Below are 22,586 nucleotides of genomic sequence, written 5' to 3'. Positions count from 1 at the left end.
TATCTGTACATACAGTACAGCACCCGTATCTGTACATACAGTACAGCACCAGTATCTGTACATACAGTACAGCACCAGTATCTGTACATACAGTACAGCACCAGTATCAGGTCATACAGTACATCACCAGTATCTGTACATACAGTACAGCACCAGTATCTGTACATACAGTACAGCACCAGTATCTGTACATACAGTACAGCACGAGTATCAGGTCATACAGTACAGCACCAGTATCAGGTCATACAGTACAGCACCAGTACATACAGTACAGCACCAGTATCAGGTCATACAGTACAGCACCAGTATCAGGTCATACAGTACAGCACTAGTACATACAGTACATCACCAGTATCTGTACATACAGTACAGCACAGGTATCTGTACATACAGTACAGCACCAGTATCTGTACATACAGTACAGCACCAGTATCTGTACATACAGTACAGCACCAGTATCTGTACATACAGTACAGCACCAGTATCTGTACATACAGTACAGCACCAGTATCTGTACATACAGTACAGCACCAGTATCTGTACATACAGTACAGCACCAGTATCTGTACATACAGTACAGCACCAGTATCTGTACATACAGTACAGCACCAGTATCTGTACATACAGTACAGCACCAGTATCTGTACATACAGTACAGCACCAGTATCTGTACATACAGTACAGCACCAGTATCAGGTCATACAGTACATCACCAGTATCAGGTCATACAGTACATCACCAGTATCAGGTCATACAGTACAGCACCAGTATCTGTACATACAGTACAGCACCAGTATCTGTACATACAGTACAGCACCAGTATCTGTACACACAGTACAGCACCAGTATCTGTACACACAGTACAGCACCAGTATAGATCTGTACATACAGTACAGCACCATTACATACAGTACAGCACCAGTATCTGTACATACAGTACAGCACCAGTATCTGTACATACAGTACAGCACCAGTATCAGGTCATACAGTACATCACCAGTATCTGTACATACAGTACAGCACCAGTATCTGTACATACAGTACAGCACCAGTATCTGTACATACAGTACAGCACCAGTATCTGTACATACAGTACAGCACGAGTATCAGGTCATACAGTACAGCACCAGTATCAGGTCATACAGTACAGCACCGGTATCTGTACATACAGTACAGCACCAGCATCTGTACATACAGTACAGCACCAGTATCTGTACATACAGTACAGCACCAGTATCTGTACATACAGTACAGCACCAGTATCTGTACATACAGTACAGCACCAGTATCTGTACATACAGTACAGCACCAGTATCTGTACATACAGTACAGCACCAGTATCTGTACACACAGTACAGCACCAGTATCTGTACATACAGTACAGCACCAGTACATACAGTATAGCACCAGTATCTGTACATACAGTACAGCACCAGTACATACAGTACAGCACCAGTATCTGTACATACAGTACAGCACCAGTATCTGTACATACAGTACAGCACCAGTATCTGTACATACAGTACAGCACCAGTATCTGTACATACAGTACAGCACCAGTATCTGTACATACAGTACAGCACCAGTATCTGTACATACAGTACAGCACCAGTATCTGTACATACAGTACAGCACCAGTATCTGTACATACAGTACAGCACCAGTATCTGTACACACAGTACAGCACCAGTATCTGTACACACAGTACAGCACCAGTATCTGTACATACAGTACAGCACCAGTATAGATCTGTACATACAGTACAGCACCATTACATACAGTACAGCACCAGTATCTGTACATACAGTACAGCACCAGTATCTGTACATACAGTACAGCACCAGTATCTGTACATACAGTACAGCACCAGTATCTGTACATACAGTACAGCACCAGTATCTGTACATACAGTACAGCACCAGTATCTGTACACACAGTACAGCACCAGTATCTGTACATACAGTACAGCACCAGTATCGGTTCATACAGTACAGCACCAGTATCTGTACATACAGTACAGCACCAGTATGAGGTCATACAGTACAGCACCAGTACATACAGTACAGCACCAGTATCAGGTCATACAGTACAGCACCAGTATCTGTACATACAGTACAGCACCAGTATCTGTACACACAGTACAGCACCAGTATCTGTACATACAGTACAGCACCAGTATCTGTACATACAGTACAGCACCAGTATCTGTACATACAGTACAGCACCAGTATCTGTACATACAGTACAGCACCAGTATCTGTACATACAGTACATACAGTACAGCACCAGTATCTGTACATGCAGTACAGCACCAGTATCTGTTCATACAGTACAGCACCAGTATCAGGTCATACAGTATAGCACCAGTATCTGTACATACAGTACAGCACCAGTATCTGTACATACAGTACAGCACCAGTATCTGTACATACAGTACAGCACCAGTATCTGTACATACAGTACAGCACCAGTATCAGGTCATACAGTACAGCACCAGTATCTGTACATACAGTACAGCACCAGTATCTGTACATACAGTACAGCACCAGTATCTGTACATACAGTACAGCACCAGTATCTGTACATACAGTACATCACCAGTATCTGTACATACAGTACAGCACCAGTATCTGTACATACAGTACAGCACCAGTATCAGGTCATACAGTACAGCACCAGTATCTGTACATACAGTACAGCACCAGTATCTGTACACACAGTACAGCACCAGTATCTGTACATACAGTACAGCACCAGTATCAGGTCATACAGTACAGCACCAGTATCTGTACATACAGTACAGCACCAGTATCTGTACATACAGTACAGCACCAGTATCTGTACATACAGTACAGCACCAGTATCAGGTCATACAGTACAGCACCAGTATCTGTACATACAGTACAGCACCAGTATCTGTACATACAGTACAGCACCAGTATCAGGTCATACAGTGCAGCACCAGTATCTGTACACACAGTACAGCACCAGTATCTGTACACACAGTACAGCACCAGTATCTGTACATACAGTACAGCACCAGTATCTGTACATACAGTACAGCACCAGTATCTGTACATACAGTACAGCACCAGTATCTGTACATACAGTACAGCACCAGTATCTGTACATACAGTACAGCACCAGTATCAGGTCATACAGTACAGCACCAGTATCTGTACATACAGTACAGCACCAGTACATACAGTACAGCACCAGTATCAGGTCATACAGTACAGCACCAGTATCTGTACATACAGTACAGCACCAGTATCTGGACATACAGTACAGCACCAGTATCTGTACATACAGTACAGCACCAGTATCTGTACATACAGTACAGCACCAGTATCTGTACATACAGTACAGCACCAGTATCTGTACATACAGTACAGCACCAGTATCTGTACATACAGTACAGCACCAGTATCAGGTCATACAGTACAGCACCAGTATCTGTACATACAGTACAGCACCAGTACATACAGTACAGCACCAGTATCTGTACATACAGTACAGCACCAGTATCTGTACATACAGTACAGCACTAGTACATACAGTACATCACCAGTATCTGTACATACAGTACAGCACAGGTATCTGTACATACAGTACAGCACCAGTATCTGTACATACAGTACAGCACCAGTATCTGTACATACAGTACAGCACCAGTACATACAGTAAAGCACCAGTATCTGTACATACAGTACAGCACCAGTACATACAGTACAGCACCAGTATCTGTACATACAGTACAGCACCAGTATCTGTACATACAGTACAGCACCAGTATCTGTACATACAGTACAGCACCAGTATCTGTACACACAGTACAGCACCAGGATCTGTACATACAGTACAGCACCAGTATCTGTACACACAGTACAGCACCAGTATCTGTACATACAGTACAGCACCAGTACATACAGTACAGCACCAGTATCTGTACATACAGTACAGCACCAGTATCTGTACACACAGTACAGCACCAGTATCTGTACATACAGTACAGCACCAGTATCTGTACATACAGTACAGCACCAGTATCTGTACATACAGTACAGCACCAGTATCTGTACACACAGTACAGCACCAGTATCTGTACATACAGTACAGCACCAGTACATACAGTACAGCACCAGTATCTGTACATACAGTACAGCACCAGTATCTGTACACACAGTACAGCACCAGTATCTGTACATACAGTACAGGACCAGTACATACAGTACAGCACCAGTATCTGTACATACAGTACAGCACCAGTATCTGTACATACAGTACAGCACCAGTATCTGTACATACAGTACAGCACCAGTATCTGTACATACAGTACAGCACCAGTATCAGGTCATACAGTACAGCACCAGTATCTGTACATACAGTACAGCACCAGTATCTGTACATACAGTACAGCACCAGTATCTGTACATACAGTACAGCACCAGTATCTGTACATACAGTACAGCACCAGTATCTGTACATACAGTACAGCACCAGTATCAGGTCATACAGTACAGCACCAGTATCTGTACATACAGTACAGCACCAGTATCTGTACACAAAGTACAGCACCAGTATCTGTACATACAGTACAGCACCAGTATCAGGTCATACAGTACAGCACCAGTATCTGTACATACATTACAGCACCAGTATCTGTACATACAGTACAGCACCAGTATCTGTACATACAGTACAGCACCAGTATGAGGTCATACAGTACATCACCAGTATCAGGTCATACAGTACAGCACCAGTATCTGTACATACAGTACAGCACCAGTATCTGTACATACAGTACAGCACCAGTATCTGTACATACAGTACAGCACCAGTATCTGTACATACAGTACAGCACCAGTATCAGGTCATACAGTACAGCACCAGTATCTGTACACACAGTACAGCACCAGTATCTGTACACACAGTACAGCACCAGTATCTGTACATACAGTACAGCACCAGTATCTGTACATACAGTACAGCACCAGTATCTGTACATACAGTACAGCACCAGTATCTGTACATACAGTACAGCACCAGTATCAGGTCATACAGTACAGCACCAGTATCTGTACATACAGTACAGCACCAGTATCTGTACATACAGTACAGCACCAGTATCTGTACATACAGTACAGCACCAGTATCTGTACATACAGTACAGCACCAGTATCTGTACATACAGTACAGCACCAGTATCTGTACATACAGTACAGCACCAGTATCTGTACATACAGTACAGCACCAGTATCTGTACATACAGTACAGCACCAGTATCTGTACATACAGTACAGCACCAGTATCTGTACATACAGTACAGCACCAGTATCAGGTCATACAGTACAGCACCAGTATCTGTACATACAGTACAGCACCAGTACATACAGTACAGCACCAGTATCTGTACATACAGTACAGCACCAGTATCTGTACATACAGTACAGCACCAGTATCTGTACATACAGTACAGCACCAGTATCTGTACATACAGTACAGCACCAGTATCTGTACATACAGTACAGCACCAGTATCTGTACATACAGTACATCACCAGTATCTGTACATACAGTACAGCACAGGTATCTGTACATACAGTACAGCACCAGTATCTGTACATACAGTACAGCACCAGTATCTGTACATACAGTACAGCACCAGTATCTGTACATACAGTACAGCACCAGTATCTGTACATACAGTACAGCACCAGTACATACAGTACAGCACCAGTATCTGTACATACAGTACAGCACCAGTACATACAGTACAGCACCAGTATCTGTACATACAGTACAGCACCAGTATCTGTACACACAGTACAGCACCAGTATCTGTACATACAGTACAGCACCAGTATCTGTACATACAGTACAGCACCAGGATCTGTACATACAGTACAGCACCAGTATCTGTACATACAGTACAGCACCAGTATCTGTACACACAGTACAGCACCAGTATCTGTACATACAGTACAGCACCAGTACATACAGTACAGCACCAGTATCTGTACATACAGTACAGCACCAGTATCTGTACATACAGTACAGCACCAGTATCTGTACATACAGTACAGCACCGGTATCTGTACATACAGTACAGCACCAGTACATACAGTACAGCACCAGTATCTGTACATACAGTACAGCACCAGTATCTGTACATACAGTACATCACCAGTGTCAGGTCATACAGTACAGCACCAGTATCTGTACATGCAGTACAGCACCAGTATCTGTACATACAGTACATCACCAGTGTCAGGTCATACAGTACAGCACCAGTATCTGTACATACAGTACAGCACCAGTATCTGTACATACAGTACAGCACCAGTATCTGTACATACAGTACAGCACCAGTACCTGTACATACAGTACAGCACCAGTATCTGTACATACAGTACAGCACCAGTATCTGTACATACAGTACAGCACCAGTACATACAGTACAGCACCAGTATCTGTACATACAGTACAGCACCAGTATCTGTACATACAGTACAGCACCAGTATCTGTACATACAGTACAGCACCAGTACATACAGTACAGCACCGGTATCTGTACATACAGTACAGCACCAGTATCTGTACATACAGTACAGCACCAGTATCTGTACATACAGTACAGCACCAGTACATACAGTACAGCACCAGTATCTGTACATACAGTACAGCACCAGTATCTGTACATACAGTACAGCACCAGTATCTGTACATACAGTACAGCACCAGTACATACAGTACAGCACCGGTATCTGTACATACAGTACAGCACCAGTATCTGTACATACAGTACAGCACCAGTATCTGTACATACAGTACAGCACCAGTACATACAGTACAGCACCAGTATCTGTACATACAGTACAGCACCAGTATCTGTACATACAGTACAGCACCAGTACATACAGTACAGCACCAGTATCTGTACATACAGTACAGCACCAGTATCTGTACATACAGTACAGCACCAGTACATACAGTACAGCACCAGTATCTGTACATACAGTACAGCACCAGTATCAGGTCATACAGTACAGCACCAGTATCAGGTCATACAGTACAGCACCAGTATCTGTACCGGTTCATACAGTACAGCACCAGTACATACAGTACAGCACCAGTACATACAGTACAGTATACAAATGGCTAACAGTCAAGACCCCATCATGGCTCTACCAGCAAGAAGAAAGAAATATGAAGCCAGTTTCAAACTTAAAGTTGTAAACTTTGCCATGGAACATAACTGCGCTGCTGCAAGACAATATGGAGTATGAGAAAAGATGGTTCGGGACTGGAAAGCAAATGAAAAAGCATTAAAGAGTATGCCAAGGGGTAAGTGTGCATTAAGAAGAGGCACCCCACATTGGTCAGAACTCGAAAAACTGCACAACAATTACCTGCAGATCTTGATGCCAAAGTAAATAGCGTTGGAGGGGTAGTCTTATATGGCGAGAATAGCCCAAACCCTATATTTTAACTGGAAGAGTTGGGGGTCGTCTTATACACCCAGTCGTCTTATATGCCGGAGAATACGGTATTTAAAAAACTTATACATTGACTTATAGGGAGCCATTTCCAGAAGGTGGCGCTAGAGGGACACATCTTTGTCTCTGGAAATTACTGCTTTGCATATACAATTCCCACTGAAATTGGTGATCTGCCCATGTAATGCAGGACGTGCTGGGTCCTCCAGTGAAGAAGACACTCTTTGGGCCCTGGGTCCTGACTGGGGGACCCACTCCATTAAAGGGGTTATCCCATGACTAATGTAAAAAATAAACAACATACATCATATAGGACATGACAATCTCTTTCTAACAAAGCTAGAACCAGCCCTGTACCTCACATGGATCCAGAGATCTCCACATTCACTGCTCTGCTAGATTTATATCAAGCTGACAGCTCAAAGGGCGTGTCTTTTCTGCTGCAGCTAAAGGGGCGTGTCTCAGCTCTCCCTATCACAGCTCAAAGGGAGTGTCTTTTCTGCTGCAGCTAAAGGGGCGTGTCTCAGCTCTCCCTATCACAGCTCAGGGGGCATGTCTCAGCTCTCCCTATCACAGCTCAGGGGGCGTGTCTCAGCTCTCCCTATCACAGCTCAGGAGGCGTGTCTCAGCTCTCCCTATCACAGCTCAGGGGGCGTGTCTCAGCTCTCACTATCACAGCTCAGGAGGCAGGTGAAGGATGGAACTGAGCATGTGCGGCCATCTCAGTGAGCAGGACAAAGAAATAAGCAAACAGCAGGTGGCGCCATACTGATACATTTTATTGAATAACACTGTGTCCATGCTAAATTTTTAATTACATGGTGAATTACAAAAGTGTTTCCCTACAGCGCCACCACAGGGGAAATGAAGAATTGCAAAGTGCTGATTCAAATGAATGGCGGGTTGTTTGTGTAACACAGGGCAGGACATTCAGAGCGACAGATAACACTGTAGACAAAGAGATGAGTATCCTGAGCAATGGAACCTCCGACACCATCAACAAGGGGTTTCATACACTGGATAATCCCTTTAATTTTTACTCCTAAAGGGGTTGTCTTTAGAAGATAACCCCAGACAATATCACCTATTTAGTCATTTAGATGTCGCATGGGGAGATCTGCGCTCCGCTCTCAGACACCCCAGAAGAGCCGTCCTTTCCATGGACTAGAAATGACACCTCCACCTTTGTGATAGGCCAGTAAAATCCACGTCGTCAGTGTGGAGTTCCCCTTTAACTTGATGCATGAGGGGATTTCTGTGCTTTCTTGTTGCTTGAGAAGTGGTCCCTGTGTCTGACCTTTCCCCTCCCTGTACAGGTGGAGGCCGAGGCTGTCAATCGCTCCATCACCATCGCCAACCAGACCAACTGTCCGCTCTACGTCACCAAGGTGATGAGCAAAAGCTCAGCGGAAGTGATCGCACAGTCCAGGAAAAAAGGTGCGTTCTGACGGCACGAGCTCGCCGATGCATTAAAGGGGTTCTCCAGGCTTTTATGAAAATCTCAGATCCTGTGGAGGAAAGATTGTTTCCCCTGCGCTTACCCCTCAGTCACGCTCCCAATGCTGCCGTCTCCGACCGGATGTGTCCCTGAGTCTCCCTCTTCAGCTGCATTTACATTATGGAGGTGGACAGGAAGACTCGGGGAAAGATCCGGCCCTGAGCGGAAGAGCCTGCACCCTGTCCAAGCGCAGCAGAGATGGCAGCATCGGGAGCGTGACTGAGGGCTAAGCGGATCTTTCCTCCACGGGGTCTGAAGGCTCTGAGATTTTCATAAAATCCCAAAGAACCCCTTTAAATGTGGACATGTAACCCCTTAATGACCACCATTATGCCTTTTAGGATGTTCATTAAGGAGTCCTATTCTGCAGTCAGCATTTCATATGCTGGTGTTAAAGGGGTTGGCCCCTCTCACATATTGGTGGTATATCACTAGGATATGCCACCAATGTCAGATAGGTGCAGGTCCCAGAGGTGGAACACACAGCTATCTCTAGTGAATGAGGGTGCACCATGCAAGTGCGGCTGGCCGCCCTCTATTCAGTGCTATGGGAGTGGGGTGAGCTAAAACTCCCATAGGGGTAAATAGAGTGGTGAGCGAGCTTGCCTGGTGCGCTCTCCTTTCCCTTCTATGGGAGTTGCGGAAGTAGCCGAGCACGCTTGGAAATCCCGTAGAAATGAATGGAGAGCATGTCATGCATGCGTGGTGCAGCCTCCTTCCCTTTGGGGACCCTGTTCTAGAGATAGCACCCATCTGACACTGGTGGCATATCATAGCGATATACCACCCAATGTGTGAGATGGGCCAACCCTGTATATGAAGCGCCGATCTACTAGGGAACCCGGTACCTGGTTTGGGGCCACTAAACAACCTGCACATGATACAGCTGGGGTTTAGGGTCTCGTACTTGCACATAGCCAACCCATCTGTCCACAAAAAACAAGTAAATCAGATTCCAACATCGGGAAAGGAGTCCTGGACCCTTCTTCAGTGGAATCAGGCGCATGAAGCTGAGACGGTACACCTTGCTCTGCTGTGCATGCGCTGCTCTTGGAGCTTGGTCCACTTCTAAGTAGAGGTTACCCATGCCCAACCCAAACCTTTCAGGCCGATTTGGAGAATTCTTTCACGGGACGGCTCCCGGCTGTAGATGAATGAGAGCCGCGAGCCGTTCCTTTTTGGAAATCAGCAGGGGTTTGAGGTGGTGGACCATGACTGATATCACAAGTTCCCTTTAATGCAGACGTGTGCCCTTTCCCATGACCTGAGCAGATCCACGTGTGTGAGATTTGGCTAAACTAATGAGGTTTCTCTATTCACAGGTGCGGTTGTCTATGGAGAGCCCATTACTGCGAGTTTGGGCACTGATGGTTCTCACTACTGGAGCAAAAATTGGGCAAAAGCTGCAGCTTTTGTCACATCTCCTCCTCTGAACCTTGATCCTAGTACTCCTGATTTTCTCAACTCTCTGCTTGCCTGGTGAGTGCTACCAGTCCACGTGGTATGGAACTGAGGTCTCTGCTGAGGTTCCTTGTGGTCTTGGAGAGGTGGTGGGGCTGGTGGTTTCACGTCTCCCCAACACTTCATGAAACAGTGAGCCAGTCCCCTTAGTCATTGTAGACCTGGATGTTCTACAGGTTGTCCAGGGTTTGATGACCTATGCCTAGAATAGGGTGGGGGTCCGGCACAGATCAGCTGATCGGGAGTAGCTTGTGCGCAGGAGACAGGGGATGGAGCTGTGTAGTTCTGTTGCTACTCCCGATCAGCTGATCTGTGTTGGGTGTAGGGTGTCGGACCGATGTGATATTGATGATCAGCCCTAGGGCTAGGTCATCAGTTGTTAAATCCCAGACAACCCCTTAAAGAGGTATGACGTAAAGGGCTACTTGGGTCTTGGAAGGATAATGTTTGTTCTGCCTTTTCCAGTGGTGACCTGCAGGTCTGCGGGAGTGCACATTGCACTTTTAATACGGCTCAAAAAGCTGTTGGAAAAGACAATTTTACACTCATCCCAGAGGGGACCAATGGAACAGAGGAGAGGATGAGCATCGTCTGGGACCGAGCTGTGGTGGGTATACAGAGCTGGATGAGAGCAGAGCTTATAGCCTAGGAGATATGATGAGATCTTATGGACAGGCGGGTGTTGGCGCAAAGACTTGGACAAAATGAAACTTAAAGGGCTTGTCTACGATTTTCTAAAAACTGTCATAGAGCAAGGGGCTGTATGTAATGAAGAAGGAACCTACACTTAAATGTGCGCCGCTCCGATCCCTGCGTCATGTGCTGGTCATCATTCACATGACTAGTCACTAGCCGCAGTGGTTATGTGCCATTCATGGTCTTTTCACTACAGCGGTCACGTGAATGATGAATGGCACATGACCACTGCAGGAACGGGAGTAGCAGTCCATTTAAAGGGTGAGTGCGGGTTTTTTCTTCATTGCTGGGGTTTTCCAGGACCCCCAAAAATTTGTTAAATGAAAGTAATGTTTTAAAATAATAATAATAAAAAAAAGCCTTACTCGTGTTTAATCCCCTGCCGCTCAGGCAGTCACAGGCCTCACTGTTCATGTAAGGTAGTGAGGTACATCATGGCTGTAGCAAGACCAGTGCTGCAGCGAGGATGTACTCAACTAACTCGTCTGTTACATTGCTGGCAGTCAGAAGGGGAAGGAAACTGACTGGGACTTTTCCAGAGACTATATTTATGGCTGCCAGAAGGAGAAAGAGGCTGACTGGGGCTACATTAACATCTATCAAATGGGGAGCAGACTGACTTGGAACTTACTTTAGATTATATTTATGGCTGCCCGAGGGGGAAGGAGACTGAGTGAGGAACTTACTGGGGACTTTATTTACAGCTGCCAGGGGATGTAGGAGACTGACTAGGAATTTACTGTGGATTATATTTATAGCTGTCCTAGGGGGAATAAGACTGAGTGAGGAACTTACTGGAGATTTTATTTACAGCTGCCAGAGGATGTAGGAGACTGACTAGGAAGTTACTGTGGATTATATTAATGGCTGGCCGAGAGGGAAAGCGACTGAATGAGGAACTTACTGGGGCCTTTATTTACAGCTTCCAGAGGATGAAGAAGATTGACTGGGAACTTACTGGGGGTTATATTTATGGCTACTATATATTGAAGGTGGTGGTGTGGAATAAGGGGAAAAACATAGAAGTACCTGCACTGGGTTTTAGGAATTACAAACTAGAAAATAGGGAACTGGGTAAAAAAGACAAGGAAAAAAAAAGAAGCTGAAAACAATGTAAGGCTACTTTCGCATCTGCGCTTTCCCTTTCCGCTATTGAGATTTGTCATATGGTGACAAAACTGAAGGAAACGGAACACACCAGAATGCGTTCCGTTCCGTTTGGCTGTGTCCCCATCACGGACAGAATAATGCTGCACCGCTATGTGGTGCGGTGCAAGAAGGATCGTCCTGACACACCATGTAAGTCAATGGTACCGGATCCGTTTTCTCTGACACAATAGAAAACTGATCCATCCCCTGATGACTCACAATGGTTTTAGAGACGGATCTGTCTTGGCTATTTCAGAGATAATACAACCGGATCTGTTCAGAACGGATGCAGGCGGTTGTATTATCATAACGGAAGCGTTTTTGCTGATCCATGACGGGTCCATCAAAAAACGCTAGCGTGAAAGTAGCCTAAAGCAGTTCAGAGTTCTGATACTGTAATTATAGACATAAAGCAATTTCTGTCAAATTCAATGTAGTCGAGGAGACGATTGAAGACTGACATATATGAACAGCTTTTGTTGTATTTGACTCTCAGTAGTGCAGTCTCAGGCTTTGGGCCTGTAACTTTAACCAAGCTGATCTCAGGAAAGTATTAGGATATAAAAGGGTTTTCACATTTTATATACACTAGAGAATTTTCCAGTTTTCTTCTAGTACATCTGCAGTATAGTATCAGAAGTGTGGGTTCCTGAGCTAAAGTGTTGTTTTTTTGTCTTTTTAGGTCACTGGGAAAATGGATGAAAACCAGTTTGTTGCCGTCACCAGTACCAACGCTGCCAAGATCTTCAACTTGTACCCCAGAAAAGGCCGCATTGCAGTGGGATCTGATGCTGATTTGGTGATCTGGGACCCAGATAGCATAAGGACAGTCTCAGCCAAGACTCACAACAGTGTAAGTTTTTCAGATTTCCAGTCCAGTGGAAGCAGGTGGTCCTAGTTTTCACAGTCCTTGACTTGCACTGTATCTCATTGCAGTCTGTGGAGTATAATATCTTTGAAGGAATGGAGTGCCGCGGAGGTCCTCTGGTGGTGATCAGCCAAGGAAAGATCGTTCTGGAAGATGGCACTCTCCACGTCACCGAGGGATCTGGACGGTACATCCCCAGGAAACCATTCCCGGACTACGTGTACAAGAGGATCAAGGCCCGAAGCAGGGTGGGTGTTTTTATAATGAGCTCCTTGGGGGCGTGGCCTTATTTGTCAGCATTTAGTTGTTTTTTTTTATCCCCGCCTTCCAGGGGATATACATCATTTGGACATGTTTTTAGGGATTCATTTTTACAGTGTGGCAGAAATGACATGTTAGCGTTATTCTGCTGGTCGGTACGATTACAGCAATACCAAATTTATATAGTTTTTTTTACCTTTCACTACTTTGGCACACAAGCAAAAATCTATTAAAATTCTTTTGTTTTTAGATCATCATTTTCAGAGAGCCATAACTTATTTAATGTTGGCGTCGACAGAGCTGTGTGAGTTTTTTTTATTTTTGTGGGATAAGCAGATGTCTTCATGGGTGCATGCAACTTTTTTTGACTTTTATTGTATGTTTTTGGGAGGTGGGATGGTAAAAAAAGCCATTCTCGTCTCTTTTAAGGCGAAGGAGAAATAATGTGATTAACCACCTCCGGACCGCCTAACGCAGATTCGCGTTCCGGAGGTGGCAGCCCTGCGCAGAGTCACGCATATATGCGTCATCTCGCGCGAGCCGAGACTTCCTGTGAACGCGCGCACACAGGCGCGCGCGCTCACAGGAACGGAAGGTAAGAGAGTTGATCTCCAGCCTGCCAGCGGCGATCGTTCACTGGCAGGCTGGAGATGTGTTTTTTTTTAACCCCTAACAGGTATATTAGACGCTGTTTTGATAACAGCGTCTAATATACCTGCTACCTGGTCCTCTGGTGGTCCCCTTTGTTTGGATCGACCACCAGAGGACACAGGTAGCTCAGTAAAGTCCCACCAAGCACCACTACACTACACTACACCCCCCCCCGTCACTTATTAACCCCTTATTAGCCCCTGATCACCCCTGATCACCCCATATAGACTCCCTGATCACCCCCCTGTCATTGATTACACCCCTGTCATTGATTACCCCCCTGTAAAGCTCCATTCAGACGTCCGCATGATTTTTACGGATCCACTGATAGATGGATCGGATCCGCAAAACGCATCCGGACGTCTGAATGAAGCCTTACAGGGGCATGATCAATGACTGTGGTGATCACCCCATATAGACTCCCTGATCACCCCCCTGTAAAGCTCCATTCAGATGTCCGCATGATTTTTACGGATGCACTGATAGATGGATCCGATCCGCAAAACGCATCCGGACGTCTGAATGAAGCCTTACAGGGGCATGATCAATGACTGTGGTGATCACCCCATATAGACTCCCTGATCACCCCCCTGTAAAGCTCCATTCAGATGTCCGCATGATTTTTACGGATGCACTGATAGATGGATCCGATCCGCAAAACGCATCCGGACGTCTGAATGAAGCCTTACAGGGGCATGATCAATGACTGTGGTGATCACCCCCCTGTCATTGATTACCCCCCTGTAAAGCTCCATTCAGATGTCCGCATGATTTTTACGGATGCACTGATAGATGGATCGGATCCGCAAAACGCATACGGACGTCTGAATGAAGCCTTACAGGGGCGTGATCAATGACTGTGGTGATCACCCCATATAGACTCCCTGATCACCCCCCTGTCATTGATTACCCCCCTGTCATTGATTACCCCCCTGTAAAGCTCCATTCAGACGTCCGCATGATTTTTACGGATCCACTGATAGATGGATCGGATCCGCAAAACGCATCCGGACGTCTGAATGAAGCCTTACAGGGGCATGATCAATGACTGTGGTGATCACCCCATATAGACTCCCTGATCACCCCCCTGTCATTGATCAACCCCCTGTAAAGCTCCATTCAGATGTCCGCATGATTTTTACGGATGCACTGATAGATGGATCGGATCCGCAAAACGCATACGGACGTCTGAATGAAGCCTTACAGGGGCGTGATCGATGACTGTGGTTATCACCCCATATAGACTCCCTGATCACCCCCCTGTCATTGATTACACCCCTGTCATTGATCAACCCCCTGTAAAGCTCCATTCAGATGTCCGCATGATTTTTACGGATGCACTGATAGATGGATCGGATCCGCAAAACGCATCCGGACGTCTGAATGAAGCCTTACAGGGGCGTGATCAATGACTGTGGTGATCACCCCATATAGACTCCCTGATCACCCCCCTGTCATTGATTACCCCCCTGTCATTGATTACCCCCCTGTAAAGCTCCATTCAGACGTCCGCATGATTTTTACGGATCCACTGATAGATGGATCGGATCCGCAAAACGCATCCGGACGTCTGAATGAAGCCTTACAGGGGCATGATCAATGACTGTGGTGATCACCCCATATAGACTCCCTGATCACCCCCCTGTCATTGATCAACCCCCTGTAAAGCTCCATTCAGACGTCCGCATGATTTTTACGGATCCACTGATAGATGGATCGGATCCGCAAAACGCATCCGGACGTCTGAATGAAGCCTTACAGGGGCATGATCAATGACTGTGGTGATCACCCCATATAGACTCCCTGATCACCCCCCTGTCATTGATCAACCCCCTGTAAAGCTCCATTCAGATGTCCGCATGATTTTTACGGATGCACTGATAGATGGATCGGATCCGCAAAACGCATACGGACGTCTGAATGAAGCCTTACACGGGCGTGATCAATGACTGTGGTTATCACCCCATATAGACTCCCTGATCACCCCCCTGTCCTTGATCACCCCCCCTGTCATTGATCACCCCCCTGTCATTGATCACCCCTCTGTAAGGCTCCATTCAGACATTTTTTTGGCCCAAGTTAGCGGAATTATTATTTTTTTTTTCTTACAAAGTCTCATATTCCACTAACTTGTGTCAAAAAATAAAATCTCACATGAACTCACCATACCCCTCACGGAATCCAAATGCGTAAAATTTTTTAGACATTTATATTCCAGACTTCTTCTCACGCTTTAGGGCCCCTAGAATGCCAGGGCAGTATAAATACCCCACATGTGACCCCATTTCGGAAAGAAGACACCCCCAGGTATTCCGTGAGGGGCATATTGAGTCCATGAAAGATTGAAATTTTTGTCCCAAGTTAGCGGAACGGGAGACTTTGTGAGAAAAAAATTAAAAATATCAATTTCCGCTAACTTGTGCCCAAAAATTTTTTTTTCTATGAACTCGCCATGCCCCTCATTGAATACCTTGGGGTGTCTTCTTTCCAAAATGGGGTCACATGTGGGGTATTTATACTGCCCTGGCATTCTAGGGGCCCCAAAGCGTGAGAAGAAGTCTGGTATCCAAATGTCTAAAAATGCCCTCCTAAAAGGAATTTGGGCACCTTTGCGCATCTAGGCTGCAAAAAAGTGTCACACATCTGGTATCGCCGTACTCAGGAGAAGTTGGGGAATGTGTTTTGGGGTGTCATTTTACATATACCCATGCTGGGTGAGAGAAATATCTTGGTCAAATGCCAACTTTGTATAAAAAAATGGGAAAAGTTGTCTTTTGCCAAGATATTTCTCTCACCCAGCAAGGGTATATGTAAAATGACACCCCAAAACACATTCCCCAACTTCTCCTGAATACGGCGATACCACATGTGTGACACTTTTTTGCAGCCTAGGTGGGCAAAGGGGCCCATATTCCAAAGAGCACCTTTAGGATTTCACAGGTCATTTACCTACTTACCACACATTAGGGCCCCTGGAAAATGCCAGGGCAGTATAACTACCCCACAAGTGACCCCATTTTGGAAAGAAGACACCCCAAGGTATTCCGTGAGGGGCATGGCGAGTTCCTAGAATTTTTTATTTTTTGTCACAAGTTAGTGGAAAATGCTGATTTTTTTTTTTTTTTTTTCATACAAAGTCTCATATTCCACTAACTTGTGACAAAAAATAAAAACTTCTATGAACTCACTATGCCCATCACGAAATACCTTGGGGTCTCTTCTTTCCAAAATGGGGTCACTTGTGGGGTAGTTATACTGCCCTGGCATTCTAGGGGCCCAAATGTGTGGTAAGGAGTTTGAAATCAAATAAAAAGTTCTATGAACTCACTATGCCCATCAGCGAATACCTTAGGGTGTGTACTTTCCGAAATGGGGTCATTTGTGGGGTGTTTGTACTGTCTGGCCATTGTAGAACCTCAGGAAACATGACAGGTGCTCAGAAAGTCAGAGCTGCTTCAAAAAGCGGAAATTCACATTTTTGTACCATAGTTTGTAAACGCTATAACTTTTACCCAAACCATTTTTTTTTTACCCAAACATTTTTTTTTTATCAAAGACATGTAGAACTATAAATTTAGAGCAAAATTTCTATATGGATCTCGTTTTTTTTGCAAAATTTTACAACTGAAAGTGAAAAATGTCATTTTTTTGCAAAAAAATCGTTAAATTTCGATTAATAACAAAAAAAGTAAAAATGTCAGCAGCAATGAAATACCACCAAATGAAAGCTCTATTAGTGAGAAGAAAAGGAGGTAAAATTCATTTGGGTGGTAAGTTGCATGACCGAGCAATAAACGGTGAAAGTAGTGTAGGTCAGAAGTGTAAAAAGTGGCCTGGTCATTAAGGGTGTTTAAGCACTGGGGGCTGAGGTGGTTAAACTGGTCCTTGCAGATGTGAGAATAGCAATAGTTTTTTTTTTTTACTTTTTTCAGATTTTTCGACATAATACATTTTTTTCTTTAATGTTTTTTTTTTTTTTTACATTCCAATAGAATGTGAACTTGATAGCTCATACTAGACTGACACGCTTCTGTACTGCAGTGTATTATGCTTATCAGAATAACACTGATAGGCATCCTGTTGGTCCCTGCCTTTAGTAGGGAGTAATATGTGCACTAAAATAGCAAATCTTGGGGGTCGCCAACCTCTTGGGGGCCACAAACCCCTTAGGACAGTGCCCAATATGTATGACACTTTTTTTTTTTTTACACCATTAAATAGCAATGGAGATCTGTGGACTAGGTCTGAGATTGTGTGGAACCTAATGCTGCTAGGCTCCACAGCCTTTTTGATCAGGTAATTTGTAGGGTCCCAACTCGCGGATCCCCTCTGATATTCTCACTTGTATCTGTGACAGAAAATAATTTATACCGGGGATTCTCATTTGATGGATTTTGGAAGACGAAAAGCAAAACCATAGGGAGAAAACAGTGATCTGTCATGGAAGAAAAGTGATAGGTCATCAGTTCTTGATCGTGAGGAACCTTGTGGATCATGAGGCCATTGGAGCAGCGTACATATGTGGACGTGCCTGGTACTTCAGCTCAGGCCATTGACTTGAAAAGGGCCGAGCTGCAATATCAGACCTCTGGTCGGCACTTGGGCACTACTTTAGTGCCTAACGTACTCAGAGTTGATGCGGTGATGAAAAGCAATAGACTGGTCACTTTGGTAGCTTCTAGGATTACTTCCTCATGATGACAGAGCATGATCATAAAGAAAAGAAAAAGAGTGGGTTTGATCTTTGCATGGTTCTAGGGTCACCTCACATGAATGTTTTTCATGTGGTCTTGTAAAACCTCCAGGAGTAGAAGATGCATGGGAAGTGCTTGTCGATTGCGGTGTCTTTTATTAAATGATAAGATATTGTCTCTCCAGCTTGCTGAGCTGCGTGGAGTTCCTCGTGGACTGTACGATGGACCTGTCTGCGAAGTCTCTGTGACTCCAAAAGCAGTAACACCTGCCTCTTCTGCCAAGACGTCACCTGCCAAACAACCTGTGCAGCAGCCCATAAGAAACCTACACCAGTCTGGATTCAGCCTGTCAGGTGAGTTCTTAAAGGACATGAACACCTTTGCTCTTATTTTTATTGTTCTGTTGCATAATGCAAAATTAAGTGACTTTCTAAATCTTCATTTCCTACCATTTTGCCACAGAGTCTTTGCAACTCCAGTACATAACTGGATGCCCTGCTTCTTCTAATATAGATCACAGTACACTGCCCCTGTTTCTCCTCCTCCCTTCTCTCAATAAAAGAGATAGTAGTGGGGAGGGGAAGGATATTGTAAATGCAGATAGGGTACAAAACACACACTGCACATGCTGTGTATCAGTTTACAGAGATAGGAGAAAACCAAAGCTGTGCTAATACACGAGAGCTAGTGGAGATGGCAGCATCCTGGACACACCGATATCTCATACCCAGCAAGTATTACTCAGAAGGAAAAGTCCACATGAGAAATTTCTAAAACTAGGAACAGGTTGTAAACTGCATATCAGGAACGATATGTGATAAGAATTGGATACTTAGTGCAACTAAATAAAAAGACACAGCAGATATCTGCAAATGGAGGCCAAAATAATATTTTTTATAAATGAAAATCTATTAAGTATTTGGTGTGACCACCCTTCGCCTTCAAAACAGCATTATTTCTACTAGATACCCTTGGACACAGCTTTTTGAAGGAACTCGGAAGAGAGGTTGTTGGAAACAACTTGGCGGCCTAACCACAGATCTTCTGTGGATGTAGGCTTGCTCAAATCCTTATGTCTCTTCATGTAAACCCTCACGGACTTGATGTTGAGATCAGGGCTTTGTGGGGGCTATATCATCACTTCCAGGACTCCTTGTCCTTCTTTAGGCCTGTTGCCCACGACCGTATGCCCTCCGAGATATGCGATCCGTGAGCGGGCCATATGTCCTGGAGCGGCATTGATAGATTACAATGATGCTGTGGACAGTCTTGTGTAGGACCTGTAACACTAAATGAACTTCCACAACCTCACCTTTGTAGCAGAGTTTGTCTGTTCTGCACTCAGTTTTAAGTTTCTTTTACAGCTTTTTTTTTGTTTCAGATAATGATAGTGTTTCAACTTACATATGAAAATGAATATCAAACTTGTTTGGTATAATTGGTTAATCAAACACCTGTATCCTACAAAATCCCTGACTGTCCACCTAGAAGAATGGATGCTGTTTTGAAGGCAGAGGGTGATCTCTCCAAATATTGTTTGGATTTTGATTTCTGCTTTGCTTTATTCACTTAGCAGAAAGAAAGAAAAACGATTTTTAAAGCATTATTACTTTACAGCATTTTTTCCACACTTGCTTGCATCTTTTGCACAGTACTGTGTGTATAGATAGATAGAAAATCGGAATTGTGTTCAAGGAGGTTCAATGTGTGTCTAATACTTTCTAATGTCTTGTTCTTACAGGGGCACAGGTTGATGACATGGTTCCTCGTCGCACTACTCAGCGCATTGTGGCGCCTCCCGGTGGCCGTGCCAACATCACTAGTTTAGGCTAGACCCAAACTAAATCTCCTGCCCCATGATTCCGTTCCTTTTCCAAGATGAGTTATTTCCAAAAGATTTACCGATTCCTGGCTTTTTTTTTTTTTAAATCTTGGGGGCAGTGACTTTTTTTTTTAGGAGCAGATACCAACAGTCTAGGAGACACGAGTATGACATCACTCATACACACGTATATCTATGTATATGTACTTCTGTACATATACCCGTATGTAAGGGATGCCTGCCGTGAGTTCATCACAGGTATCAGTTGGTCTGTTTGCATGTGCGAGGGTATAATCGGGTTAAAAAAGTGAGCCCCACAAGACCTGTCCTTCCTAGTGACCATTCACCCCCCTCTTTAACTCGACACCCCCGGTCGTTCTTTCGTACTGACGTGAAAGGTCACCTTGTAGGAAACATCTCAGTCTTGCCACGTTCAGTTTATGGATTTAGGATTATACATCTCTATGAGAAGATAAATCAGTGCTTAGAGGAAGACATGTTCGTTTCCATCATCTACTAAACAATCACGTAAATACATTTCACCTATGGTTGTTCAATTTATTTTTAATTGATTTTATAGTAATCAAGGTACTTACGTTACTTCATCATTACTTGCTAACTAGTACGCCTCAGAAAGACCTTAATGCAAGACTAAGGCTAGATGACAGCAAAGACCTCCTGCCGAGAACGCCAAATTTTGCAGTTCATGTTGGGTGTAGGTTGTTCAGAGGGGACCTGGGTGCCGACATTGCAGGGTAGATGTTCCATTCAACCAGTTTTTAACCCATTGTGGGATTTGTGGTTGTGTTCCTGAGTGCAGGAGATGTTGTGCTTATGCTAATAAATGTGTCTAGAATGAAAATGTGCTCTCTCCGATGTCTTAAATAGCAAAGAGATAAGTCGTGTGTCCTTTTCCCCCCTGTAAACACTGTGTTATTATTTCTTACCACAGGATCCACTAATAAAATGTTGTGCTTTCAACAAATTCGTCTGGCACCTTACTCATAACTGCATCGTAAATCCATACGTGGTTTGTTTCAAGAAGTCGTACTGTATCTTATGTACATTTTCTGTAGTTCCTTGTTATCAGCCATTAAAGAAGCACTCCCCTTTTTTATTTTACCTATATTACTAACCTCCAGTATTCTAGTGTGGTTTGTTATACCTTGACTCAGTTGCATCCATGCATTTTGAACCTTTTCATTATGTGAACCTAGTTATGTGATCTCAAGTCTGACACCTTGTGTAAACTGGAACTCATTCTATCCTGTGTGGTTGACTTCCTGTGAACTACAGGATGATATCTTCACCAATCAAATCCCTCCTAGCAGCTCTCAGGCCACACACGTCCTGCCTGTACTGTCTGTGGATGCTGACTCTCCAGTGTAGTTCTATGGGATGTAGCTTCACACTGCTCTCGCGCCGACGGGTGGGAGAAAGATAACAGGGCAGACAGGCTCAAGCCGCATCACATAGGAATACATAGAATGTCTGCAGTGTGAAGGGGGACAGCAGCTGTGTCACTAATCTGTCATTGCTGCCCTCAGGGAACACAGAGCAGTGAAATGTGGTGCGACTCCGGCCCCTCTGTCTCTGCAAAGCCAAGCATGAGAGGAAATGCAGGATTCATTAGGAAAACCATAACTGAGAGGAGAAGGAATTAATATGGCTGCCAACCCACAAATTACACATCAAATAAAATCGGTATACCCAAGGCATACACAAGAGCCTCTGTCTTATTCCTTAAAGAGGGCCTGCCACCGTTCCTGAGATGCCCGTTTTAATAGCTCCATGCATTCCCCATGTAATAACAATTCTGGAGCATCTATTCTTATGACTATGCTGTGCCATTCCTCTATTATTTCTACTAGAAGTTATGAATGAATTGCTAGCAGTCTGCAGTAAGGGTACAGAGGGGCGGTAACCAGTTGGGGGTGTGTCCCTGCACAGTCTTAAAATGGCAGCACTGATTGGATAGAGTGACTCTG

General features: G+C 44.5%; 1 protein-coding gene across 1 annotated transcript in view; it reads left to right on the top strand.

Annotated features, from left to right (window-relative positions):
• DPYSL2 (dihydropyrimidinase like 2) overlaps positions 1–21,460 on the top strand; it is an 80,846-nt gene extending 59,386 nt beyond the window's left edge. Inside the window, exons 8-14 of the mRNA XM_040414864.1 lie at positions 8,815–8,935; positions 10,319–10,475; positions 10,923–11,064; positions 12,985–13,155; positions 13,239–13,418; positions 18,961–19,129; positions 20,518–21,460. Of these exons, the coding sequence (XP_040270798.1) occupies positions 8,815–8,935; positions 10,319–10,475; positions 10,923–11,064; positions 12,985–13,155; positions 13,239–13,418; positions 18,961–19,129; positions 20,518–20,609 (1,032 nt within the window). The 3' untranslated portion in view covers positions 20,610–21,460. The remainder of the gene's footprint in view (positions 1–8,814; positions 8,936–10,318; positions 10,476–10,922; positions 11,065–12,984; positions 13,156–13,238; positions 13,419–18,960; positions 19,130–20,517) is intronic.
• The last annotated feature ends 1,126 nt before the right edge of the window (positions 21,461–22,586 follow it).

This window comes from Bufo bufo, chromosome 1 (genome assembly GCF_905171765.1).
Source record: "Bufo bufo chromosome 1, aBufBuf1.1, whole genome shotgun sequence".
NCBI classification, from domain to species: Eukaryota; Metazoa; Chordata; class Amphibia; order Anura; family Bufonidae; genus Bufo; species Bufo bufo.
Note: the sequence above shows the minus strand (reverse complement) of the source record. Positions and strands in the feature narration are given on the sequence as shown.